Consider the following 27,076-nt stretch of genomic DNA (forward strand, 5'->3'; position numbering starts at 1 on the left):
ATATGGCAGGATGGTGTTCTATAGCCAGACAGCTACAGGATCAGCTTGAAATACTGAAAGGAAAAAAACCACCAAAATTACAAAATCTCACAGTCAAATTCGTAAAGAATTGTTCTACTGCACTGCCTGTCTCACCTTAGCAGCTGCTGTTGCAAATTCCCTACAAAAGGAAAAGTTGCACTCATATTTTTATCAGCAGCCAGCTACTGTAATACAAAGTTACTCTTAATTCCACATTTTTTTTATTACTAGGGCAGTGGTAGATGAGTCGGAACCAAAATAGAGTCATAGTATTAAAAACGTTGAAAAGAGAGAAAGACTAGAAAAAGCTCCCATAAAGAGAAATACAGTCATATATCTTGCACAGAATCAAAACTGTAACAAATATTATGACAAATTGCAGAGGAAGTCTTTTACACCATAAGCTTTCTCCCCAAATCCATGTATTTGACAAGACACGCCGGCAATTTTTGAAAGACCTTCTCAAATGGGAAAGTACCCTGAAGGGTGAGGTGCTTTCATGTGAAGCATTAGGGAGAAGATGCATTTCCAACTCTGTTAATATTTATAAAAAGGAAAGAGGAATCCAAACCCAGACTTAACTACAGCTTATCCCACTCCACTCACTTGAAGGCCTAGAAATTACATGGAAATTGTTTTTTCCAGAACTCCTATGAAAACGTAGTTAGAGCTTTCTTTCCTCCTCCTCACCAGTAACTTATGAACCAAAACTGGCTTCTTTCTTGTCCTCTACCTGCTTCAAACCTTCCCATGGATAACGAGAGCAAATTGGAAATGGTGAGAGCAGGGATATTTTAGAAGCTCACTGATGGGTTTAGAATCACTTCACCTGCAAAGAACTGCAGCCCTCGAGCTGCTGCCTGCACCTTTCTTTACCAAAGGATCCAGCATAGGAATTGGCAAAGTATTTCACATTGGGATAAACTGTTAAGTATCAGCAAGGCTGTAATTATTCTTTTTAATGTGCATACTACACAGATTTACAGTTTATGAGTGCCCTCCTGGGAGAAGTCAGCAGTGAGCTCTTTAGGGCTCCCCCAGAAGAGTCCCAGCCTGGTCGTGCCATTCAGAATCCACAAGAGCTGAAATGCTGAGAGCATCTTGGGGAGTTAGAAAAAGAGCTAATACCATTTGGGCATTATTCAGACACCCTACAATTGCACCAGCAGATTTTATTATCAAGTGTTCTTAACTCTCAGCTAAGGCTTGTATTTGTTTCATCCATACAGCCAAAATTATTCACCAGAAAAGGACAAATATTATGAGGAAATTACAGATACTATGCAACCTGCCCATGGGCAAACAAGTCAGAGGAAGAGTTTATTTAAAATACTCATGACACATTTGAAGAATGAGTACTTCATCTGTATCAGGATCTGTTTCATGTCTCCTATCTTCTATAAGCTGTAAGTTAGCAAGAAAAACTTCTTAAAGCAATGAATGTGCATGCAGACATAAGCAAACCTTCTTTTCTATCTGAAACTGTGCAGAAACAGCCCATTATTCCCATAGGACAATGACCTGTTTTGTTTATAAAGGAATAAAAACACAATTAAACAATGTTATTACAGAATAAGTCTACATTTTCCAAGATGAAACCTAAACATCTTTCTATCTGGAAAATTTTAAACTAAATTTGACCTGTGACACTACCTACCCTAAAAAAAATAATAATTAGAGATTAATTAAATAAGCTGATTAATTTATTATTCACTTTTATACTTCATTTTAAACCTTCAGAAAGAAGCACACTAATGAATAATCTTCCTTTATAAAAGCAAACCCTCTTTTTCTGAAGCAGAGTACAAACAATGTTTCAAGCTTTCTTTTAAACCCTCTGTTACTAAACAGAGTACAAACAATGTTTCAAGCTTTCTTTATCTGCATTTCCAGTGTTTAAAGTTTTACCTAAAGTTATTCTTAACATAACATGAAGATTATATCTTACTTTTTCAAAACAAGGGCAGGTTTACCCTCATCATCCTTACCCAGGACTGCCACCTGCTGTCAACAGCCGCTTAGCTTGCTTTCAAAACGTTTACATAACAAAGTTTTTCAGTAATTATTTAAAAAACGATGACTATAGAAGCTTCGACTGCATTTCATAAAATATAAAATACAGTCTTAAAAATTCTGGGCAAGTTTTCCAAGTCTCTGTAACAGCACTGCTTCTCTGCAGTGCCACTGGTTTTCTCATAAGCATTTCTGAAAACTTTCCTTTCTGTTTAGTTGCAAAATTCCTTGTTAAGCCGGTGAAAGCCTGAACCAATCAGAATGAGTGTTTATTAAGGATAAAACAACATGATTTTACTCGAAATTAGCCCACCTATAGAATGAGACAAAAGTCTTTGTAAAGGAAAAAGTACTTTGAAGTTCTCACAAATACTGGCACAACATGTAACAGGCAAGTGAAATTAGAAATTAGAATGCCATCCCAACTCATCCCAACACACACTTGGTAACCAAATTAAAAAAAAAAAAATGAATACAATGAAAAATCGACGCAACTTTCAGGAAGAACCAAGAAAACAAGTAAAACACACCATCTCACAAGTTTATACACTAGAATTCCATAAATCGGTGAAAAATCGATGCAACTTTCAGCAAGAACCAAGAGAACAAGTAAAACACACCACCTCTCAAGTTTATACACTAGAATTCCATAAATCGGCAAGAGTACCAATAATAAAAAGAAACAATTATTCAATTCCTAGGCAAGATAAGAGGGTTCTTCAACACCATGCAAAATCATGATAGCATATTCCAGCTACTACCAGAAATTTGAGTACCTGGCTTGGGCGGTGCATGAACAGTTTTAGCTGAATGTGATGGTTCTCCAGGGACTGGTGTGTCTTTATCTGCAGGTATCTGAGGAGAAACCGATTCCACCTTCTGCTCCTTTGCCTCTTCTTTTGTTTCTCCTGTGCCCTTATCTTCATTTTCCACTCTCTCTGTGGGATCCACACTCAGGGGTGTCAGTTCAGACTGACTGACATGAGATTCACTTTTGTAGGCAAAATCACACGTGACCACATCTTCGATATGGGAATCCATAGGCTCTTCTGTAAATAATTAAAAACTGCGTGGGTTAATTTCCCTCTGTAAAACCACAGCTCACAGTTTGCACAATTAATATCAAATTAACTTCTTTCCAAATTTACAACTGCTTTTCAACAGATAAAGTGACTGTTTGCAATAGTCTGAAAAGGGAAAACTTCCTTTATGACCCCAAATTGCACCAGAAACTCATTGATAAGAACAGCTTTATTTTCTCCACTAAAACGGGGCAGTCAACTAATCTCAAGCTAGAACTTCAAACAAACAAAAAACAAAGACACAAAAACACCAACATATACCCAGGAGGGAAATTATAATGATTCAGAACCAACACAAATTTCACAGCAACTGAGCACAGCTGGGTTTGGGGTTGGATAAATGGGGTGTGACTGTTCAATCACCTGGAAGAAAAACCCTCCTTTTCCCTCCTTGCTCTTCCTTTCCTCTGCCACCCACCATCCCGCTTAGTCCTCTCCAAATTATTATTGCTTCTGTGACAGAGATAAAAACAGGGTCTAATTCTCTGCCGCACCCAGCTAGAAATTAAGCACCTGCCCAGAGATAAAAAAGACAATAAGTTGGTCTACGAAAAAAATAAGGAAACGTATTTTTCAATACAGCAAGTCAGCTGCACAGCTTGGTCTCTGGGCTCTCGATTCAAAGCACACTAAAAACACAAACTTCCCAGACCTTGATAAAGGGTTCTACATACAAAAATCAAAGGGTATTAGCCATTCAATCAGTCCAGCAGGTACTTGATCCTCCTTTCAAATTTCAGTGTTGGTTTCAAACAGTAAGAATTTCTTACCTTCACTCGCTGCTTTCGAAACATCTCCTTTGGAAATAAATTTCAACATTTTCTTCAGAACCTTCTTGTGAGATTTGGAGGTCTGAAAATGCAAAGCTTGGCACCTCAAAAAGAAAAAATTATGATCAATTCTTTTCCGAAACATTATTTCAGAGAAAAATGTTAGGAACTGCTTTAAAAAGTTACACTGTATATATATTTTTCTAATCATTTCTTAAGTTTCCCTCTATTAAGTCATCAAATATTTTATAAACACTTTTGAGTTAATACAAGTATGTTGCCTTGTAGTGCATATCATTCTTTATGGCACGTTCTGTGTGTATATCACTATAATTACTAAAATATGCCAAGGTGAGCCTAAGCACTGCCTAAAAAAAGCTTTCCTAGGAGGCTAATACACTACAATTCTTCACTTATCCATCTTATTGATTGATCGATGCTAACTACTAATGCCAGAAAAGCCCAGCTAGAATTACTTATAGTTATTCAACTGACAGCCTCTCTTATTTGGGCTACTAAAGCAGTGTTTGTGGCATATAGATATCCTAGGTCATCTGCAACCAGCAAGCAAGAGAGCAGTCTATATTTTATAGTATATGTTTAGTATACAAAGCACCATTAAAAGTAGATAAACTTTTCAAGTATTCTGTATCTAAAGCAGCAAACACAGATGGTTGAACATATCTGAAGCGGTCAAACAACTTACAGTAGCACATTTTGAGCTTCTTACCTTATTGTGTATTGAGGACAACACGTTTGATTCATGATAGGTTTGTAGACATACTTTCCACTTCTAAAAATAATAAGAAATATGTATTAATTTTTTGTTGCTTATACTACAAAATAAATAGAAGATGAACCTTTCTTGTTAAAATAATATCAAAATATTACATGAAGAGTATCAGAAGTTGAGAAGCAAGTTCTTCAGTTGATGTTAGTATACAATAACACTGTCCTTCTGAAATAACCAAATATTTTGCTGTTCAACAGGGTCATGTTACAGAACGTCCCAGACCATAACACAAATACTTCTGTTTCAATTTCTTATAGAAACTCATTAACTGTTTTCACAGACCTAAATTTTAAATCTGGATTCTAAGCTGAATTCAACTGACAACATGGCTTTGTATTTTCTTTTTGAATATACCTTCGCCATCCTCTGTCTATGAGATCCTGGTAATCTTGAACTGTCATCGAATGTGCCCACATACCTGAAATAAATAACACAGTAACACACTTGACTGTCCACAGTTATGCATTAAAACACTAAAATGCAACAAGTTCTACAGAAATATTACTATAAATCTGAGCAGCTGATGGTGACTTTCAAATCAATGTCTTTCACGGATTTGGCATACTCATAAATCTTATAAATTACTGACTTACAACGTGCATATTAAGTGTAGAAAAGAGAAACCAACCTAAGTCCTGGGATGCAAACTATATTGCTCCGAGTGTACAAGCTAAGAAGTTTACCTCGCTGCCTGCTGTCTTACCCAAACATACACCAACAAAACAACACAGAGTTGTGCCTTAATTTCGTTAAACTGAGTCAGAAACACTGGGTCAGCAGCACTTTTCAGAGTGGGGCTGAAACTGACACAGACCATTCCCAGGGACCCTGTGGAGAGCAATCGCCCCGGCGGCCGCCCAGCTGAGCCGAGCTCGGGACTGTCAACTCTTCACAGCAGAAAAGAATATAAATATAGCCCACTGAGCCGGCCTGAGGACTCTGTCTGGAGGCAGGGGCAGAGCCGAGGGCCTCGCTGGGCAGAAAGGCTCCGACCCACCACCATGGGAGACCCTTGGAGGGTCCGGCAGGACAACTGCACCTGTGAAATGAAACCCGACCAGGAGAACGCTTCGGGCAAGATCCTAACAGCACCTCTACTCAGGGTGTGTATGTTATGACAGTAATAATTGAAACATTTTGTTCCGTACAAAGCTCTCCTGCTACTCCTGATGGGTTGCTCATAGACTGGAAATTTTTCTACCCTGAGGGTGGTGAGAGCCTGGGCCAGGTTGCCCAGAGAAGCTGTGGCTGCCCCATCCCTGGAGGGGTTCAAGGCCAGGCTGGATGGGGCTTGGAGCAACCTGGTCTGGTGGGAGGTGTCCCTGCCCAGGGCAGGGGGTTGGAACCGGATGATCTTTAAAGTCCTTTTCAACCCAAACCATTCTATGGAGAGGCACCCTGAGCCCATGGCCTCCATCCCCACACCGTCCCCATCCCTCAGGCCTCCCCCAGCCCGGCCGGTACCAGCCAGGAGCGGCCCCGCACCCGCCGGCCGCCCCCTTCTCCGGCAGCACCGGCCCAGCCCGGCCCGCTCACCGCCCGCCCTGCCCCGCACCGTGGGAGAGGTTGCCGCTCTCGTTCTTGCAGTAGCCGCAGCGGTAGCCATCCTCTCCGCCGAAGTACTCGACGATGCTGGGAGAGCTGCCGGCCGCCGCCATCTCCCCCGCTGACCCCTCTTGCCCTGCCCCGCCGCCCGCCTCAGGACGGCACCCTGCCCGCCGCCCCACACGGCGACCCGGGACGCCCGGAAACAGCCGCCGCCGCCGCCATCTTTGCTAAGGGCGGAGCGCGGGCAGCGCCTACAGGAAACGCCGCCCGCGCCATCTTTACCGCGGGCAGCCGCGGGGCGCTTCCCCGCAGGCCCTTGGCAAGTTCCTCCATCTTTAGTGAGGGCGGCCCCGCTCCCGCCACAGGAGCCCCGGTGGCTCCGTCCCGTCCCACCTGCTCCCGCTTACCGGCGGAGACCTTCCCCCGCTCCGAGCCGCAGTAGCCGCAGCGGTAGCCCTCCTTCCAGCCCTTGTACTCCACCACGGCGGCAGCCATGGCGCCCGCCGGCCCCCGCGGCCCCGCCCGAAGCCGGGAATGAGGTTGCCGCCCTCAGCGGTGCGGGCCGGGCCCCGGGCAGGGCTCCCCCCGCTCGACGGATCTGAACCAACAGGCAGCGCTCGGGTTTGTTGTAGATGATCAAAAATGATCAAAATGTGTTTTCTCCTACTCTCACGGCCTGACCGTGTTTTATCGCCCCCCTCGACGGGCTCCCGAGAGCGGGGGAAGCAGCAGAGAGCGCATCGCCCCCGCTGATGGACTGGAGACCTGCCTCCTGAGGAAAGGAAGGACAAAATCCTAAAAACTCCAGAGGCAGCGCTCCTCAGAAGAGCATTTCCTAGAGATGGAGCTAGACTTTTATTTATTCTGAAGACAATACAGCCGTGGCCCAAGAAAGCTGCCCTGCCCGAGTTCCAAAACCAAATACACATGACGGACTTAGGAAAAAAGGAAGGAGGAATTTATCTCTCATTGAGACTACTTTTCCTAAGTCCAACCTTGATTCCCAGAAGAGAAAGACAGTATCAAATTTGTCCTGCGGCACCCAAGATCCTCTAGATAAGATTAGCAGAGCAGAGGTGGTTAATGATGTAAATCCCCCTTGCGGGTTGCTATTGCTGAGAGACGAGATGAGAAGGGGGAGAGCATTTCCTTTTCTTGAAAGCTTCTCAGTAAACTTCATATAAAGTAGTAAACGAAGCCATAATAAATAGGAAGTATATGGTAATAACCCTGTGACAGGTATGAATGAGACAGCTTATATAAAGTGTCGAGATGTACCAATAAAAATAAATTTAATTTTACAATATATACATATAAAATCTCTTCTGAAGGAAAAAATTTAAAATATTTTCTTTAAGGCACCTAGGGGGAAAGAAAAAAAAAAAAAGAAGACAATAAGACAATATGCATTAAGATTTGGAACTTACCGAGCAACTGTGACAATAAAATAATTCAATCCTATCTTTTACAGGATTTTAGAGGGAACCAGACTGTCTTCCCTTCCCCTGCTTCCCCAAGTCCCTCCCTAAGATTCTTCACAGCATTGCATTCCAAGTATGAGTATGAAAAAATTAACTCAAGTATATCACTTACTGACCGCCAAATGTAAAAATAAAGGGTTTGTTTTGTCAGTTAATTACTGTATAGAAGACTAGACGGCATTGTGTGAAATATTCCAGACATTACACAGTTATCCGGCTCATAGTTTTTCTATATTTATAAGTCACAGGTAGTTTTCCCTGCATTTCTCCCACATGCATAAGGAACTCACGCACTGTACCCTCAATTAGTTTAATTTTTTTAATTGAACTTACCTGAATTAAGCTATATCCATTTCATCTTCATTTCTATAAGGAGGACTAATCATGGGTTCTGTTATTTCATATGTTTCTACAATCTCCTAGTCAGACATGACAAAAAAACGTAAGTTACAAGATCTATTTCAATTTCATTGCAGTTACCACGAGGCAAGTAATAAGTTTCTCATACTAAAGCACTATTTCAAATTACTAAGTTTCTTCTGCACATTCTGAGTGAAGGAGAAAGCAGAAGAGTTGTATGTGCTAAAAACTAATTTTGTCTAAGATTTATTACAAACTACAAACAGTGAGGAAACTGCACGAAGAATTTCCCATCTAGAAGCAAGTATCATATGTAAGGGAAGAAACAGCCTCCGTACTTATGCAGTCCTCATAGAGAAGAATAAAGGCAAGTCACTGCACGAATTAAAAGCACTTAAACTGACACCAGCTTCAAGGATCAAATATGAAATTGCTATCCCAATTCTCAGTTTTCTTGCACTTAAAAACATTCATTAGATTTGTGATTGTTCTGGAATCCATAAAATTAAATGTAGTGATAATATATGCAGGAACACCCACCCTCATCAGAGTATGTAACAGCACAGCTCTTGGATGCATTTTTACACTTAAGAAAAAAAAATAAATCAAAAGTATCAAGTGCTCTCTCTGATACCTTCCATTCTTGATGGTTCAGAGATATGACAACCTGGTTCCGTGCTCCAGCACTATGGTGACCCTCCTTTCCCTCGTTGTCTTTTGAAGGCTCTGTTCAAAATACAGTATTTTCATAGTCTTTACACTTGGAAGGTAGGTTTCCTCCAGGAACACAAAAAGCAAATCAATTTATACATAATCCACTAAGCTAGTCACTATCAACAGCCTGTACCATCTGCTTCTTCAGAAGTTTCTGTAGCCTTACCTATTATTGGCAATTTATCATCATCCAGCTTTAATCTTGCAAAACCATCCTAAAAGACAGTAGGATTTAAAGTTTCAGAAATTAGAACTATCTAGTGAGGATAATGCACTGAGATTCTGTATTTTTAGTTAAGATATTACATAATCATAAACAGATACATAAAGAATCTTAATTGGCATACTAAATAGGAAAAATTATTTCAATATAGCACTTATTCATAAAGAATGCGGCTGATGTAGGAAAGCTGGTAATTGTTGAATTATAAAAAAGTTGAGTTTAAAATCATTACTTAAAAATCATTACTATTCATGAAGTATAGTTAACCCTTCATAATCACATCAATATTCACTATCAACCCAAATTTAGTCAAAATATATTTCTTTCTCCGTTTTACCAAGTCTGTTTTATCATTACACCTAGTTTAATCTACAGATTCAAAGAGAAAATTAAACACTGCACTGACATTTTTCTACAACCTCATTATCTCTTCTACATCCTATGACTATGATTTAAAATAATGTCAGCTAGAATTCCTTTTCAAAAAGTGCTTTGACAGCAAAAACTTCACTATTATTTTGTTGGTTAATTGTCTGGAAATATCTAGTAAAAAAATTAGTCTGTCAACTCTGTTTTCTTCTTTATTCCATTATCAAAATATCACAGACTGTTTGTATAAAACAAATTAGGATTTCCAGTATTTAAATCCTAATCTGTCAATATTAATGCCACAAAAAACAACAAATCAGTGTTTCTAGGTAATTCCAATATCTAAAATAAGATTTCAAGAACATGTCACGCCTTACCCTTATAATGAAGGAAACATGGAAGATGTTTTCCACAGTGCGTGCAAAAGAGTTTGGATCGATCACAAGATCAAAGAAGGAAATAGGTGTACCAGCTAGAGATGCAAAAATGGGTTTGGTAAGAATAACAAACAAACAAAACCAAACAGGTGGTATACACACAGCTAATAATTGTAAACACAAACCTAAGAAAGTCAGTACTCCTCCTAAAAGCTAACTGTATGTTTGTCACTTTAGTTACAATGCTGAATTCCCAGTTGCCTGTAGAAAGAAACAGTTTCTAGAGAGTATTATTTTCTTTCTACGCTTTGCCACACGCAAACACAGTGACTATTTGATTGCCTTTAAAAAACAGCATGCTCTATTAAGGAGGAGAGGGTAGGATTTAAATCAACTTTGCAATCAAACAGCAACTAATCAGTGTTCACAAAATACCCCACAGTCAAGATATAGCCTTCAACACAAAGATTTCTACTGGTAAACTCCACCTAATTTTGTTTCTATAGTTTAACCACTCTTAACTGTAGATTAAGAGTATTTATTTTCTCATATTAATGCTTTAAAAGCTTCATTGAATCATACTTACGATCGTTTTTAAAATGAGTTTGCAATAATCCCAAAATCCTCTCTACTTCTTTTTCTGTAGCTTCCTGATGAGACTCCTCCATTTTTTTTAACTGGGTAAAAAAGAAACATAGTTTCACCTCAAATAGCCACTGTTGTCAGACAAGAATACGAAACGGGCCTTTTAGCAACACATAGCATAAAAAATAAACTTTTCTGTCTATGCCACACATGCACAGTTACAGACACACTTGTGCAAACATTGGACAACTTACAAAGTGCTTTGGGAATTAATTCCCATTTTACAGTATCAAACTGAATGGCCACAGTTTGTATGTCTGTGAGCTTACTGAAGAAGTTTATTTGTAAGTGTAGAGGGGCAGTTCATTAAGATCTTTAACTTTTTTTTCAGAGGAGACACCTAAGTTTACATGTAAGAAACATCATGGCATGAAGTTTGACGCAGTCAAAGAATACAATTATTGTGACTTTATAGATTTGTTCACTATCTGTAAAGCAGTGTACTCCAAGTCATCCTTCAAGTATGGTCATCAGCAGTACCAAATTCACTCTTCCAGTACAGTGCTCAGTAACCTGTTTGCTGTTCCCTGTAACCACCCCTTTCCCTTCCAGCACCTTGCAATAAAGCAGCTATAGAAACTTTCACAGGTCGCTATTTACCAAACACAGAAAGTATAATAACACTTATTCTGACCATCACTGGTTACCTAAACAAACCACAAAGAGCAATCACCCACTTCTGGAAGCAACTCTCTCAAACACACTAATGTAAAGAAGTTTCTTTTTTGATTCCTTTCAAAGCAACAAGCATCAGAGCAAACAAGCTAATTTTAAATGGAAAAATGATTCCGTAAATCCTATTTCTGAACTTGAAGTCAGTCCTTACAGTGAAGTAAATCCTTTTTCCATGCACTCAATGAAATACTGCAGTCCCACACAAAACAAATCAAGAAGCCTGATAATGAAGTCTAGATCCTTTAGTACTACTGTTTGCAACTACAAAACCCTAAACAACACTAACAGAAAGAATGTAAAATTCACTTGTAGTAACTGTGCCATAACAAATCAATAATAAAGATAACACTTCACAAACCTGAGCAGGCATTGCCCGTTTTCCTTCTCCTGCTGCAGCTTTTTTTGGCCTCTCAATCCGTTGTCTTGGTACGGGAGGATCAGACTTGAAAGATCCCAACCTAACCGAAATAAAAAGAACACCTATATGGAAATGTGTTTTATATTGTATGCTAAGAAATCTATGTATTGAGCAGTTGATCTTCTGATAAAAGTGCAAAGTAATGACTGATACCTAAAAACAAAGCCTCATCACATTTAGAGACTTCTGTAAACAGCCATCCCCAAAAGTAGCTCCCAGTGTATGTTGGCAGCCTGTCCTGGTTTCAGCTGGGATGAAGTTTTGTGGATGTTTTTTTTTTTTTTTTTTAGTAGTTGCTGTGTTTCAGATTTGGTATGAAAGGAATGTCAGTAATGCGTATTGTTTCAGTTATTGCTAGGTGATGTTTATATTTTTCCAAGACTTTTTTCAGCTTCCCATAGAAGCTGAGAGGGAGCACAGATGGAGTGATGGAAGGGCCAAGGACTACTCCGTACCGTGGCCATCAGGCTCAGTGTGCACCTGGGGTCAGCTGGGGGTAGAGGGGACGGGACTCACGATCACTCCTTGGGGTGGTCCCAGTTCACCAATTTAATGGGTGGTGAGAGTGTGATTGTATCTTGTGTGTTCTTCTACCATCATTATTACTATTAATTTTCCTTTTCTGTTATTGTTCTATTAAACTGTCTTTATCTCAACCCACACACTTTTTTTCCCTTTCCCCTCCTTTTCTCCCTCTTTTCCCAGCCCTTCTGAGGGACGAGGAAGAACTATGTGAGCACTGCCTGGGGTTAAAGCATGGCACAGCCTCATGCAAGAATTACCAACAGATGTATAAAATTTGCTGATATTATTGCAACGTATTTTTTTTAACTGAAAACTTTAAATTTACTTTTCTTAAAACTAGTTAAGAAATGAAACAGGGTACATAGTTCATATCCTCCAATATCTCCATTTGAATTTACTACAAATTTTTTTGTCTGAAAACTCTCTTCATACAATATTTATCTTTTTCATCTATTGTTTAGTTTCTGCAAGTTCAGATTTGTAATAAGCCTTTTTTTTAAGAAGAAAAAAGGCACGAATTGTTAAGATATAGTCACTCAATAGAACATTCAGTAGACTAAGAAGAGATCCAAAGTTTCTCATTAAACAACGTGAGTGTAACATACGTGCTAGATTTAGGCACTTTCTTGAAGTGCTTACCTCTCTCCATTGACTATAAAAGGAACTTAGGCTCCTAACTTTGGTTGCCTTGAATCTCCACCAAGTTAGATGCCTAAAGGAGAGAGTGCGAATTGAGACTCAATTCAAGTTAGTTCACCAGGTACCCAAAAATTCTGCAGCACATATTTTTCCCTACCCTGGGTGAGTCGTGACTGCTCAATTTCAGAAGTCACGGACTGACCGTGAAAAAAAAACCCACCTCAGGCCTCAACTAAGAATAGATGGAGTCAGAAATAAGTAGTTCTTTTCCTAAACTGAAGACTACGCTTCATTATTTAAAATTAACTTTTTGCTAATATTCACATATCCTCCATCAGAAGGTAGACATTATTACTTAAGATGTCAAAATGCAACTAACGAGAAAAAAAAGTCTTTCTTGCAGTCCGTTTTGTCTTAATCTTAAAAAATGATTGGAAAATACACATCATTTAGAGCTCATAGATTGAAAGGGCAAATATAAGTTTGAAATATCTCAATTAGCTATCCAACATTAAATATCAGATACTGTATGATCAAATTATTATATTCAGCAACTTTCTTACAATTGCAGTGATTTGGGGGGTGGAATTAGTGTAAAAGCAAAGACAACTGAATAATATTCTATCAGCTCTAACACTGATAATTTAATTGAATGAGATCCTGCTGTTGTAGGCTGACTTTGAGAGATTTAAATTGGAGTGTTGTCTATAAGCCAGGTGACTAAGGGTCATTTGACAGTCACTAAAAAGGCTCCTACTAAATGGGTTGCCCACGCATAAGGAGAGATAATGCTGATTCTACATAAGGTCACTTGCCAGTAATCAGGTGATTTCTTCTGAAAGTAGAGCCAGAAAGCAAGATTCTAAAAGACAACCCATTAACACAGACATACAAGAAGAACTGTTGGTCTCTTTATGGTAATACAATCATCTGGTAAGAGGTAATAGACCCTGATAGACTGACCTTTCATAACTGTCTGCAAAAGCAAAGAAAAAAAAAGAAAAAAAAAGGTTCCTCTATTCGTGATTCTGGCTGCAGCCTCTACAGGGAGAAAAGGGTGAGGGAAGAGTCAGTTTTTAAAGGAAAGAGGATGACTTCTACTGGTTTTGGTCCGAAACAGGAAAAAAGGTGAGGGAAGAGGGAAGAGTCAGTTTTTAAAGGAAAGAGGATGACTTCTACTGGTTTTGGTCCGAAACAGGTAAAGCAAAAATACCTTGCTATCTCTACAAGATACAAGTGATATTATTTTGCAGCCAAGCCAAATCAAAATCAAAAATAGAAATATTATGACATATTTTGGAGACAAGGAGTTCACTGTACCATAAGAACAGAGACCACACAGAAGTTCTTGTTGACACTCTGTGACCCAAGATTAAACTCTATTCAAGCCCAGGGCATTAAAGATAAGAATCTATTAAGGCCATTAGCCTGTGCTGTGCAGCAGACATATGTACTATTTCCTTAAATAAACTTACATATAGTGAAAAGAAGGTGCTCTTCTGAAGTACTTTTCAGCTTCTTCTCCCAGTTTATGCCAGGCATCACTAGGTAAGTAGCCACCTGAAGTGCTCTCAGAATCACTGTCATTTTGTTCTATGAGATTTATCCCCATGAAGTTTAGCTACAAGAGAAAGAAAGCTGCAATGAAAATTCACTTAGAGAAATTCACTTAGATACATTAATGGTGAAATACTGCACTGTGGTGTTTTTCCTACTCAATTAATATTTAATATTGCTACATGAGAACCTTGACTCTCCTGAAGACAGAATGTGACAGAAAAAGTCACGTACACACTTGTGTTTAGGAAGCACCAGCAAGCAATGAAAGAAAAAAGAGCTATAGGTAAATAAAGTTGCCTATATTCCAACATAATTTCAATGATGTATGAAGTAGCAAAGCATTATTTAAATTGCACTATAAAGCTAAGAAGTCTCACAGCTTCCAAACACCACACACTTCCAGGAAGCCTAGCTCCTCAAACGTCATAAAACTACTTATTTGGCCCAACTTTGCATCCATCAATCCAGACTTCTGTAGGAACAGCGTGAATGAAACAATGGAATTTGATGGGTTTTTATATTTCAGAGCTCTAGATCAAAGACTCAGACTCCTTATTAATCTACTGTAACACAAGAGAAAATTTTCAGGGAGGGTAAATCTCCTTCAAAGCTATTCTGAACTGACTCTTCCAGCCAGTCACTGTACAAAGAGACAAACATGTCTGAAAACATGCAAGTAATCCAAAGCCCCGTTTCATGTGAGTGACACAAGGCCTTGAGAACTCTTTCCACAAAACATATAAAGCAGCAGACAGGGTAAAGAAACTACTTAGCTACTGGGAAACTATAAAACAGAGGGTATAAAAAAGTGCACAAGACTACCTAAAGAGCATGAAATGATGGAACTGTCATAAAGTAGCAGCAATGCAACCATGGAGGGGGACATCTGCATTTTAAGATAGATTTTCCCCTATGCATATTGGAAATGCTTAATACATAGATTATAACAAATAACATTAATCAAAGACATTTATAGGAAAAGTGTTAAATTCCAACTGAATTGTCATGGACAGTCTGAGGCTTTTATTTTATGATTCTGTAACAAACAGAGCAAACCTCTAGCAAAACTGTTGGCAAATTCAGGATCTGGAACTTACCAAGTCGTCCGCAAATGCTAGTGAATCAAATGCTGTCATCTCAGAGTGCAACTCATTGGCCTTCTCCTTTCCCAGATTTGATGCTAAGACAAGAAATTGGGCATCCAACGCAGCCTCTCGCGCACAGGAAACTGTTACAGCATCTGCATTTTAAGATAGATTTTCCCCTATGCATATTGGAAATGCTTAATACATAGATTAAAACAAACAACATTGATCAAAGAAATTTATAGGAAAAGTGTTAAATTCCAACTGAATTGTCATGGACAGTCTAAGGCTTTTATTTTACGATTCTGTAACAAATAGAGCAAACCTCTAGCAAAACTGTTGGCAAATTCAGGATCTGGAACTTACCAAGTCGTCCGCAAATGCTAGTGAATCAAATGCTGTCATCTCAGAGTGCAACTCATTGGCCTTCTCCTTTCCCAGATTTGATGCTAAGACAAGAAATTGGGCATCCAACGCAGCCTCTCGCGCACAGGAAACTGTTACAGAGAAGGATTTATGTTAATAATATGAAATTGTCAAAAACATAACAATAAAATTTAGCATAGACTTTCCTGGGTGTAGAGCTTTGTAAATCATGTTATTGTACTGACCTCCAACAAGCATACAAATATTACAAGGATTTTGTAAGTATTTTTTTAAAAAGAGAGGGAGAGAAAAGGAGCAGATGACACCAACAAAGGCAAGCACAGAAAAATAACACATTATCTTGAAGAATAAAATGCATTTTTCATTTACATACTTTCCATCTCTCCAAGTGAAACGAACCCCTCTACATTGATATCTTTTATATGTATTATTTATATATATTGTTCTACAGAGTCAAGATAAAGCAAGCAGTATTTCTAAGTGCACATAAACACTGAAGTAATGATATTTCTTTTATCATATCAGCTTATTCGAACAATCCCTCTTCAATTAAAGATATCTATGTCAAGCTATACTTTAACAATTCTGATTAAGTACTTGGACCTCAACGTCATTCTCTTGCCCTTTTTTGTTTCTTGAGCATCATTGCCTCACATTTGGCCAACTGCCAAGCAAACACATTATAAGGGCCACAGAATTTGTTTTACCTCCACTGAACAGTTTATTGGCCTCTTCCAAAGCTTCTGTCAGTCTGTTGCTTTTTGAACTCAGCATATCCTCACGATTTTCTGGGGGGAAGGGACACAAATGAAATCTTAAATTAATTAAATAGAGAAGGATCGAGAAATATATACATACACCTAAAATCAAAACTGACTGCTTCATATCTCATCATACACACAAAATTACAGAATATAGTTACAGTGCATTAATTGAAAGAATACGTAGGCTCCATTTTTATTAATGTTTATGCATTAACTCAGTTTGAAATAGTAATTTTCCATTTACTTCAATGGAGCAAGATTTATATGGTTGAATTTATGTCAGCAGATCCCAGATTCCTCTTGGTTCCAATAAAATTTCTCTTTCTGTGTCAAAGCAGCAAATACAGATACTACAGTTTTCTGTATTTTATTCATTTTACCTGTTACTAAGGATTTTCATGAATGAAACAAACAAACAAACCAACCAACCCCCAAAAGTGCATGCACGGTGACCACCATGTCAAACACAGAGACTTATATATAACGGCATACACGTGATTTAAGAGGCTTTCAGATGCTCAGTTCTGAACAGCTACTCACAGCACTGCTTTTAATGACGTGCACCATATTCAATGCATGGACACAACCACTGTCACTTTTCTGCATAATCACAGACTGGGGCACCCATAAGCTACATTGTATTCTCTTGTAAAACAACCTCACAAATCTAGCAAGTATGCGGAAAACAACCAACACCATATGTTGCTAAATTTGGCAGTGCTTACTCAACCAACCATTGTTATGCTTTCATAAGAAAAACACATTCCAAACATATACAGGAGAAGTACTGACACACCTATCTAGAGAGACGCTAAAAAAATCCCATAGCACTTTCTGAAAAGTCCAAGAATAACTTTCCGTTCCAGGCAGGTATTGGTATCAACAGTTTGAAATTAAAGCTCAAACACCAGGAACACAAAATTAAAGGCTATCAGTATATCCCCAGGTCTAAGGCTAGCAGCTCCCCTGCATCAATGCTGTCATACATGTTAAGTGCAAGTAAAACATAGAATGGTTAGGGTTGGAAGGGACCTGAAAGATCATCAGTTCCAACCCCCTGCCCTGGGCAGGGACACCTCCCACCAGACCAGGTTGCTCCAAGCCCCATCCAGCCTGGCCTTGAACCCCTCCAGAGATGGGGCAGCCACAGCTTCTCTGGGCAACCTGGGCCAGGCTCTCACCACCCTCACAGAAAAGAATTTCTTCCTAATATCTAAAGCTACACTCTTTCAGCTTAAAACCGTCACCCCTCATCCTATCACTACACTCCCCGATAAGGAGTCCCTCCCATCTCTCCTGTAGGCCCTTATAACCTTGCTATCCTTGGCCATCCAAACGCTTCCAGGGAGGGGAACTTCCATCTAACTCCAGGCCCAAAATTTCCACAGGCCACAGAATTCGGGAGTTCCCATGAAATCCTCAAGAGTTCTTCAAACACCAAGGACAGACCACCAGCCTGGCACCTCCAGGGGCTGCCCCAGCCCCCATTTCCCCGGGACAATGAGGCCTCCCCGCCGGCGGGGAGCCGTGTCCGCCCCGGGGCCGAGGCCAGGCCGGCGACCCGCACCCCGGCCAGGGCCACCCCCGTGGGGAGCCGCACCCCGGGCTTACGCTGGACGCTGCAGATGAGCTCCCGGTACTGGTTCCGGAGCATCCTCCTGCTCCGCTCATCGCCGGCGACCTCGGCGCTCTCCAACCGCCTGGGTTTATCCCCCGCCGCCTCCGGCTCCTCTCCCTCCTCCTCGGGGGCCAGCGGGCGGCCCGACAGCCGGTGCTGCTTGTGCTGGGGCACGGCGCCGTTACGGGAGGTGGAGGGGCGGCCGCGCTCCGCACTCGAGCTCTGCGAGGAGGAGGAGGAAGAAGAGAAATCATCGCTTCCACTCGCCTCCGACATCGCTGGTCGGCGCCCCGGGCCTTCGCCAGCCGCCGCGGAAGAGGCGCGGGAGGCCGCCGCCCGGGCAGCCTGGCCCCCGCGGAAGGCGCCAAGGCCGCTGAGACGCCGTTACCGGTCGCGACGGCGGCCGACAAGGGCCAAAACGGCGTGAAGGGGGCGGAACGGGGCGGAGCCGGGGCCGCCACAGCCCGCTCCTGCCGCGGCGGCAGACGGGCACAGCCGGCGGTGCTTGTGCGGGCGGGAGGAAGGGGGCTTCCTAGCTGCCGGGCGGCCGCGCTGCTCCCTCAGGGCGGCTCCCTAGTCTCTCTGAGGAGGACGGCGGTTCGCCCTCTATGTCTCTGAGGAGAACGGCACCCCCCCCGTGCCTCTGAGGAGAACGGTGGACTCCACTATATCTCTGAGGAGAATGGTGCCCCCCCCCCCCCATGTCTCTGAGGAGAACGGCGGTCCCCTCCATGCCTCTGAGGAGAACGGCACCCCACCGCCCGTATCTCTGAGGAGAACGGTGCACCCCCCTCTATGTCTCTGAGGAGAACGGTGCACCCCCCTCTATGTCTCTGAGGAGAACGGTGGACCCCACTATGTCTCTGAGGAGAACGGTGCCCCCCTCCATGTCTCTGAGGAGAACGGTGCCCCCCTCCATGTCTCTGAGGAGAACGGCACCTCACCACCCATGTCTCTGAGGAGAACGGTGGCCCCCCATCTACGTCTCTGAGGGGAACAGTGGTCCCCCCATGTCTCTCAAGAGAATGGTGTCCCACCTTCCTCCCAAGGGGAATGCAGGCCTCCCCTCCACCGCCTCTCTGAGAGGAATGGGTCCCCCGCTCCTCTCTGAAGGGAACCGCGGCCTCCTAAAATGGCGGGAATGGGGCAGCACCCCCCCGGCGGCGTCGGGCCTGGCAGGTAGTCGTCCTTGGCTCGCTCCAAAATAAATTGGTCCTAAGTAATTTCGAATAAACCCCCCCCCGCAAAAGGGCTGCTCACGCACATCCAAGGTGTAACTTTTAGTCCCATGGATTAAAGAAGTTTTCTGCTTTCAACAAGTTGAGTGGAAAAGCCCTGGAACTTTCGCCTTTATTAAGGAGGGGAAATGTAATGGTGAACCCAATCACAAGGAATCTTTCATCTACTTTTAAGCCCTGACATCTGAGGAGGTGAAAATTAGAGACAAAGGGGTGATACACTTGACTGAGCATCTCTAATACATATGTATATTTCAATATAAACACATAGATCATTCACAAAGCAGAGATCTGGACTCTGGCAAATAAAGTAACAAATATATACTTTGAAGTGGAGTAGACTCCTAAATTAGTTAATGATGACCAGTGGTGGTGTTTATACAAAAAACAACAAAGTTAAAGCCAAGTTAAATGTAAGAATATGTATTATTAATTTAATAGGAAGAAATGTATCTTTGGTATTTTTAAATCATCCACAACCAAGCATTACACGTCTGGAAAATGCAGTAACATTCAAATTGTCATTTCATTATGAGCATTTTACATTACAGACTAAAAACATTTCTTTAATATACAGTTTCTCCTCTGTTCCTTTCCCAGTGCCAGTATCATCAGAGGTTATTGTAGTGCTGGATCTGCCTTCTGATCTGGAGCAGTGGGCCAAGTAATGTCCCTCATTGCCCTTATTTTCTCGTAGATCATCACAAGTAGTACAACTTTTTAAAAATATCAGTAGTTTTATAAATATCAGTAGTTTCGGAGGTGTGCTCAATGATTATTTCTGGCGTCCTGATGATCCTTCTTTAAGAGTTCCTTAAAGTAGACTTTTGGTTCACATTATTACACCAATCAGATAAAACCATCATTAGCAATTTGTCTCAGTTGTGAGTATAGAGTTTGCACAAAATGCCAGTGAAAAGAGACTTAAAAGAATATGTAATATTAAGTTGCTATAATCTGTAAGAAAATTCAAATAGCCATATATGCTAAAGGTTTCATTCCTGCTTTCCTGGTTACAGCCTGTAATGCCCCTTATGGAGTTCATAATGCTGCAGTCATGCATATGCTCTCTGCTTCAGTGTACTATCCAGTGTTCAAACACAGTGACAGGATTGCCTAGAAATTTTTACAAATTCACAATTTTAATTTTTTTTTTTTTTTAATTGTGAAATAAGAGGCAAGAGATCAGAACCTTCACACTTCCACAGCGACTTCTTGAGAGCTTCAGTAGGCTGGGAAATTGTCTGGTAAAGCAGACAGAGAGACAAAAAAAAAGTAGCTTCATCATCATTAAGATAATTTAAGTCTGATTTTGTATTGATTCCAAACAAAGTTCCCGTTCACCAGATTCACAACTGCAAGACTGTGTCTTCCAGCTGACTCTTCTTTCTCTGTTAACGTATACTTAATACTACTGTGTTGCTCTAATTATTGCGGTGTTTTATTAGAGTGTTTTTAGCAGGCATTCTAAAACATCTTCATAGATTAGATTGATTGAATATACAGTCATAGATCTTCCTTGTCTTCCCCAAATCAGCCCTTTTGCTGGACTACAGGCTGCAGGTCAAAAATACAAGTTTAAAATATTTCATTTTTCAGTACAAAATGAGCGAATTATAGTTTGGTCTCTTGACCAATTTTCTATTGTACTTTGGGTGACTGGTAGAGTGCTGTCAAATTTGCATTGCAAATTCGTTATGAGTAACATGGGTTTGGACCCTCACACAGAAAGTCTCAAGAGAGGACGTATTGTGCAATGCAGTACGTAAACACAAAGTAAGAAATAGTCCCTATTCCAAAGACTTTGTAATTCTGTACAAAATGCAAAATGCTGAGCTGGGCGGGAGGCAAAGTACTAAAAGGTTCAGTATGAAGTGAAAGGCTTAATACCTTGCTGAGGAAATCCTGTTGTATCCAGACCCAAACAAACACTAATTTTGCATTTCTGAAGATGCTGCTTGCTTTCTTGTAATCCATGTTTGACCTTTCTTGGTGCTTAGACAAGCAGGGCCTTTTACTCAGTGGGTACAAGAGCAAAATATCCCACAAACTGCTCTTTGTCCAAATACACAATATACTAGCACAAAGTGTCCTTAAAGAGGCAAACCATATTAACCAAAAATTAAACACTGAAAAGTACAAGAGTACAACAAATACCATGCAGCATATAAATTCACTTTCAACAAGAACATTGTACACTATATTTCAACAATTACTGTCACATTCCTGCAGTAGCTTGTATTTGTATGTGAAATAAGACCACTCCACAGAGATTAGTGGAGTTTAATCTGAATTCAGTTTTCAGTTTCATCAAAATTTCACAAAAAGTGAATTATCCAGTGACTTTTTCACTGAAGTCACTGGATAATTTAGTCACACGTAATAATAATTAATTATATAAAATTGAGAATTATAATTTATAATAATATTATCATGTAATGATATTTTAATATCATAATAATAATGATAATCCAAGTCACACGTGTCACTTGCAAGTAACTAGATCCTGTATTTGCAGCTCCTGCTGTTAACAGTTGTCCATAAACTATCTCTAAAAGGAAATGATTTTTGACCGGTGCTGTAGCAGTATTTTGGGCAGCAGATCCCTTATACAAACAGTGAAAGGCATAGAAGAGCATAGAAATGAGGGCTAAAACCAGCGTTTTAGGCTATAGGACAGGCTGTGAGGAACTCTCACCAGTCTCAGCTATGGCAAGGGCTTATTGTGCATTATTCACAAGGATTCACAGCAGTGTTCCCCTCCCGTTCACAGTGATGTGGCATCCCACTGACAATTATTTTCTTAGGAAAACACGAGCAGACTGTACATTAAGCCGATTTTCAAACATAGTTTAATATAGTTTAACAGCTGGAAGCCAGAAGTGCCATCATGCAGCCAACAGATTCTGCCTTCTATGCCACTAACTCTGTTTAAGAATCCTATTATTTATCTGAAAATTAACTTACAACACATGAACTATCACCTCTCATGTCCCAGACCTCCCCTTCCAAAATAATGCCATTGCCTTCTGTAAGCTGACTCATAACACATGGCTTCAGAAAGAGAGGAAATATAAGTGGATGTTATTAAGAAACTACCAAAAAGACCCTTTACATATGTGAATTTTCTCCTCCCAGTGAGTCCAGATGTCAGGATGCAAATATAGGCTTAACAAATGTGAGTATATCTGTGTTCAAGTTTTTTAATATCATCTGACTATCCTTAATGTGCACTAAACATCTCACAATATTGCTAGACGTTCCCCTGCATCTTTATTTTGAGAGTTCTGCTTGTCCAGATGATCACACCTCTACTTTCCTGACTATTCTTGTGCGTGTATGTCGATTGTTATCAACAGTGAAATCAACGACTTAAGAAAATGCTCCATGTTGAGCTGATTGTGAGATTTTCAAATTGCTTTTACTCACCAAGACTATTTTTTCACCCAATGTTCATTCAGTTCTCATAAATGCACACATCATCAACAGTGAAATCAGCGACTTAAGAAAATGGTCCATGTTGAGTTGATTGTGAGATTTTCAAATTTTTTTACTCACCAAGACTATTTTTTCATCCGATGTTCATTCAGTTCTCATAAATGCACACATGCAAAACCTTATTCTCACTGAAATGTGAAGATTCACATAGAGGAATCTTAAAATAAATATTTCAAAGCAGAGAATCCTCTCAAAGTGCAGAAATGCCCATAAAGTTTCTGGCATTTAGCAGAGGATCTCTGACTGAATTCTAATTCTTAATGCTGCATACTTTGTATATACCATGATACTCAGCAGCAAAACTGGATGCTGTATTTCAGCAAGCAATAGGCAGTCTCCTTCGTCATCAGATACAGATAAATAATGGGGATTTTTTACAGTGCTGAGACATCAATTACCAGTGGTGGTGGTTGTGCATCTCGGATAGCTCGGAAGCTGCCCAGCCTGCAGGTGCTTTCATGTAGAGCCAATAAACTGTGGATCTACCATTCAGTTTAGGATCAATTCTAATCATTTGTCCAGTTCTAGAAGATTGGTCTCCTGGTGTGAAGATCCCCAATCTGCCAGCAGGTGTTCCCAGGCCTTAATGGAAAAAGATGTATTTTTAAATGAGACAGTTTAGTCACTGCCCAGGAGTCTTGCATATGATTTTAAAGCATAAACCTTTTGCATTTCCCTTGAATACACCAACATAAATGCTACTATTTCAGACCAAGAGATAAAGCAAGAAATTAATTATCTGAGAACATTGCAACCCAGGACCTATTGCCCAGTGATGGCTGTTCCTGCCGCAAAGATAATCCTGGCAATCTGAAATGGAGCCTAAACTAATTGAAAACATCAGAAACAAAACATCTGAGATCCTTGCCATTCAGCTGCCAGCTCTGTGAGCAAACACAGATGAGGGGAATTTCTTTTAATGAGCGTAGCTAACTTAAAAAAATTGTTTTAGCAATATAGAAGTGTAAGTGCATACACTTGGTTCTTGCAGAAGCTTTTATTTCCATATTTACAGATAATCCCGTGGAAGGTAAAAATCTGGCACCAGATATTCTTTCAGCAAAGTGGATTAGGTTACAGCCCGTCAAATCACAGTATACATTGTGCCAGTCTAAGAAGGTATTTTCAGAGGAATATGAAAGAACAACTATTAATAGAACTCTGAAAAAAACTTGGGGCCCAATCTGGTGGGATGTCAGGGAAAGAACCCTGGCAGGATCAAACCCTCCTTGGCACCAGGAACTGTTTCTTTTTAATGACTTGGAAGGTTTCATTAAGTGAAAGATTGACACCAGGTTGCTACGACAACATGTGGAAGTCCTGCTGGCAGAGACTGAAGTGCTTAAAACCTTCCACTTTTTCCCTGCAATCAAACAGCAATTTAGTTTAGGAAAATAAAAAAAAAATAATAAAAAAAAAAACCAAAAGCACTTTGCAGGATATATACACATACATCAGTGATGGCTCAGAGCAGAGAATAGCCAGACAGCTGCTGCCTTGGTGGTCCAGTCAGTACATTTCTAATGGAGAAACAAGGGAATTAAAAGCAAATGTAGAACAATGTCAGATTTTTGCAAAAGCCAATTAGTGCTTAGTGCTCTGTAGAGTTCTGCCCATATTTTGCATAACTGCACGGCATTTTTTTTGACTTAGAAATTTTGATATGCCAGTGATTACTGTATTCCCAGAAAATTCATAGGAATTCACCTTTCTTTATAGCAATTTCTAGAAGTTACCACCTACTAGACATAGCCAGCACCGTGCAAACAATTGGCTTAAACCTAAGCACTTCTGTGATAAGTTTAATCCTATAACAGCAATCGTTTCTTCCTATCTTGTACTGATGTGAATATATTTTTATTACATGTGTTTAAAGACCTGTAACTCGCAACCTATTCTGAAAGAATGTTTTCCTCTCTGAAATAATGTATTCCAAGGGAGGATTTTCCAAAAGTACCATGTAACTGAAAACATGCTCTGCTCTATGATTGGGGTTTCCTATTCCAGCGACACGTGCTTTGGTGGTTTGTAGTTAAGACAACTCTGTACTGAAGTGGCATGTGTTTTTTTTTTCCCTGAAAGGCTCACATGTGATGCTCTAACTTCAAGCCCTACATTCAAAGGAGCGGGCTGAAAGATCCATCTCACCCAGCGTGAGGAGAAACAAGCTGCTTTCCTGCTTTTCTGACTCTGTGGGCAAGAGAAGACCGAACACAAGGCAAAGGGATGAAGAATGGAATGGAGGCAGGAAACTTCTGCTTTTTCCTTCTTTCCCTCCTGCCAGGTAACCTGCTCACATTTCTAGGCTTTGAATGTTTATTCTGAACTCCAGCGTATCTCATGAAAAATGCAGAGCAGTGCTGACTTGCAATGGTTTTCTTAAGGCAGCAATCACTTGTAGCCATGCTGGGGTTATATGCTTGCCACGTGCTAAAATGATTCATTTTCCCAAACGTAGCTTCCTAAGTTAGTCAGGTGAGAGAGACAGCCTGGTATGTAGTAGTTATTGTCCTGGAGTGAAAAGCCAGAGGGTAAAATTGCAGTTACATGGAACTTGTCTCACTGCCTTCAGCAAAGAGTGTACTAACAATGACAGCAGCCTGCACCCCGTGTGCAGGACCTATCTCATGTTATTCTCATCCAGCAACTGAGAATTCCTGTGAAGAACTGATGTGTCATAGTCCTACAGCTCCCTGGGTCAGATTCCTTACACTTCATAGCTCTCCAGCATAGTGTTCTCAAACATAAGCCAATTCACATTAATAGAACACTTTCATGTGATCCAGGGAGAAAGGGGATCCATACAGCAGCCAGGCGTGAAGGAGTGCAGAAGGTTATAAAAATCAGGGACAGAGGGGTACATTTTCATTTTTAGTCTAGAGGAAAATTGGGTAAGTAATTTTTTATTAGCTTTTTAAAATTAGAAATGTCTAGACTCAAAACAGTTTACTAATTGTGTTTTAGACATTACAAAAAGGCAAAGGGAGTGTCTTACAAGTAAAAGAAACTTTTAGTCCTTACCAGAAAAAAAAACAGTGTCTCCTTTGAGGTTCTGTAGTTCCATGGGCACTCGTATAACTTGTTTTACAATCCACATAACCTATAAAGTAGTCTACAGGATGATGTCTATTTAGTCAGTATCTTTCTAAGACCAAAACACTGATCATTAAGCGTGCATGTCCTAAAATAGCTGTTTTAAAAACATGTTACAACATTACAGACTGTAATAGCTATTTGCAAATGCTGGAATTTTTAAATATGGCTCTCTTCCACTGTTGTTCTTTTTCAGAAATAGTTCTAAGGATTTGTTTCAGAAAGGATTGCTTGTTGATTTTAAGTTGCCATGTAACGACAAGAATGGGTGTTTCTTGTGCAGAATTTCAGAGATAAAATTAGCTGGATGGTCACTAGAAAGATTAAGCAGACATTTGACGATGTTCTGAAGTGAGAAATGACTGTGGTGTTTCGTCTTTTCACACATAATGAAGTTTGCTGCAGGCTGTAAAACACAACACCAAACACCTGTAGGTAGAATATTGCCTCCAGTGACCCAAACCTTTTATAGATCTTCAGGCAGTTGAAGTCACTTCCAGCCTTTCCCACTGGGAGAACTAATCAGATTAAAATAACACTTCGCTAGTTTGAGATTAACTAGAATTTGATGATGTTATTATTTTGAACGTTGATGACATTCTATTGAAATAGGTTACAAACATGTTAGAGCATGGCCACTCCAATTATTTCTGGATTTTTTTAATGAACAGGGTTTATATTATCACAATGTTTTGGTATGTTTTGTATGTTTTGGAAACTATTTTTCAAGTAACTGTCTTTAAAAAGACGGGTTTATCTTCAGACAGAAACTTAAAATCCTGTTGACAGAGACAGGATGAAAACGGCAGACAATCAGGCTTCTATCTGTATGATAAAATTGGTATTTCCTATAAAATCTGATCTTATCCGTAAAACAGAGTCCTTATAGCTTGAATTTGTTCCTTGTGGATCAGTTATTCAGGATCAAGCTGCTAGGATTTAGGAAAGTAGAAATGTAGAAGGGCTGGTAGTTGGCCAGAAAGGTCAGATGGTCCTATGGATGGAAGAACTAATCCTCACTGGCTTAGTTTTCAATACCCTGCCATCTTCATCTACATCTACATCTCCATCTACATCTGCATCTGCATCTACATCCACATCCATGCATTTTTCCATCTTTAGAACAGAGAACTGTGACTGTGACACGCTTGGATGCTCTGGCTTAGGGAGATGAGTTGTC

The 27,076-nt window shown here is 40.3% G+C and overlaps 3 protein-coding genes across 7 annotated transcripts in view; all 3 read right to left on the reverse strand.

Moving 5' to 3' along the window:
• The window catches only part of ATE1 (arginyltransferase 1), an 88,130-nt gene extending 81,376 nt beyond the window's left edge, over positions 1–6,754 (reverse strand). For 2 of the 4 annotated variants that reach the window (XM_014945333.1, XM_014945332.1), the window contains exons 1-5: positions 6,635–6,754; positions 5,034–5,097; positions 4,617–4,679; positions 3,887–3,990; positions 2,811–3,083 (exon numbers count right to left, since the gene is read on the reverse strand). In XM_014945333.1, coding sequence (XP_014800819.1) covers positions 2,811–3,083; positions 3,887–3,990; positions 4,617–4,679; positions 5,034–5,097; positions 6,635–6,722 — 592 coding nt within the window. In that variant the 5' untranslated portion in view covers positions 6,723–6,754. Of the gene's footprint in view, positions 1–2,810; positions 3,084–3,886; positions 3,991–4,616; positions 4,680–5,033; positions 5,098–6,234; positions 6,410–6,634 lie in introns of those variants that run through there. The other 2 variants (XM_014945331.1, XM_014945330.1) reach the window with 1 other exon arrangement.
• A 325-nt stretch (positions 6,755–7,079) lies between these two features.
• On the reverse strand, positions 7,080–18,459 carry NSMCE4A (NSE4 homolog A, SMC5-SMC6 complex component). 2 transcript variants are annotated; one of them, XM_014945204.1, is made up of 11 exons: positions 18,061–18,459; positions 16,393–16,473; positions 15,665–15,795; positions 14,129–14,274; positions 11,430–11,529; positions 10,338–10,428; positions 9,752–9,846; positions 8,949–8,997; positions 8,703–8,794; positions 8,042–8,127; positions 7,080–7,589 (listed from the first exon to the last, which is right to left on the reverse strand). In XM_014945204.1, the coding sequence occupies exons 1-10, from the start codon at positions 18,341–18,343 to the stop codon at positions 8,047–8,049; spliced, it is 1,149 nt and encodes a 382-aa protein (XP_014800690.1). In that variant the 5' UTR covers positions 18,344–18,459; the 3' UTR covers positions 7,080–7,589; positions 8,042–8,046. The 2 variants fall into 2 exon arrangements, 1 of the variants encoding a protein (XP_014800690.1); XR_001412395.1 differs by having other exon boundaries at positions 8,042–8,794.
• Positions 18,460–26,621: 8,162 nt separating this feature from the next.
• The window catches only part of LOC106889800 (non-structural maintenance of chromosomes element 4 homolog A-like), a 6,134-nt gene continuing 5,679 nt past the window's right edge, over positions 26,622–27,076 (reverse strand). Inside the window, exons 4-5 of the mRNA XM_014945213.1 lie at positions 26,935–27,057; positions 26,622–26,675 (exon numbers count right to left, since the gene is read on the reverse strand). Coding sequence (XP_014800699.1) covers positions 26,622–26,675; positions 26,935–27,057 — 177 coding nt within the window. The remainder of the gene's footprint in view (positions 26,676–26,934; positions 27,058–27,076) is intronic.

The sequence above is a fragment of the Calidris pugnax genome, unplaced genomic scaffold, assembly GCF_001431845.1.
Source record: "Calidris pugnax isolate Ruff unplaced genomic scaffold, ASM143184v1 scaffold89, whole genome shotgun sequence".
In the NCBI taxonomy this organism is placed as follows: domain Eukaryota; kingdom Metazoa; phylum Chordata; class Aves; order Charadriiformes; family Scolopacidae; genus Calidris; species Calidris pugnax.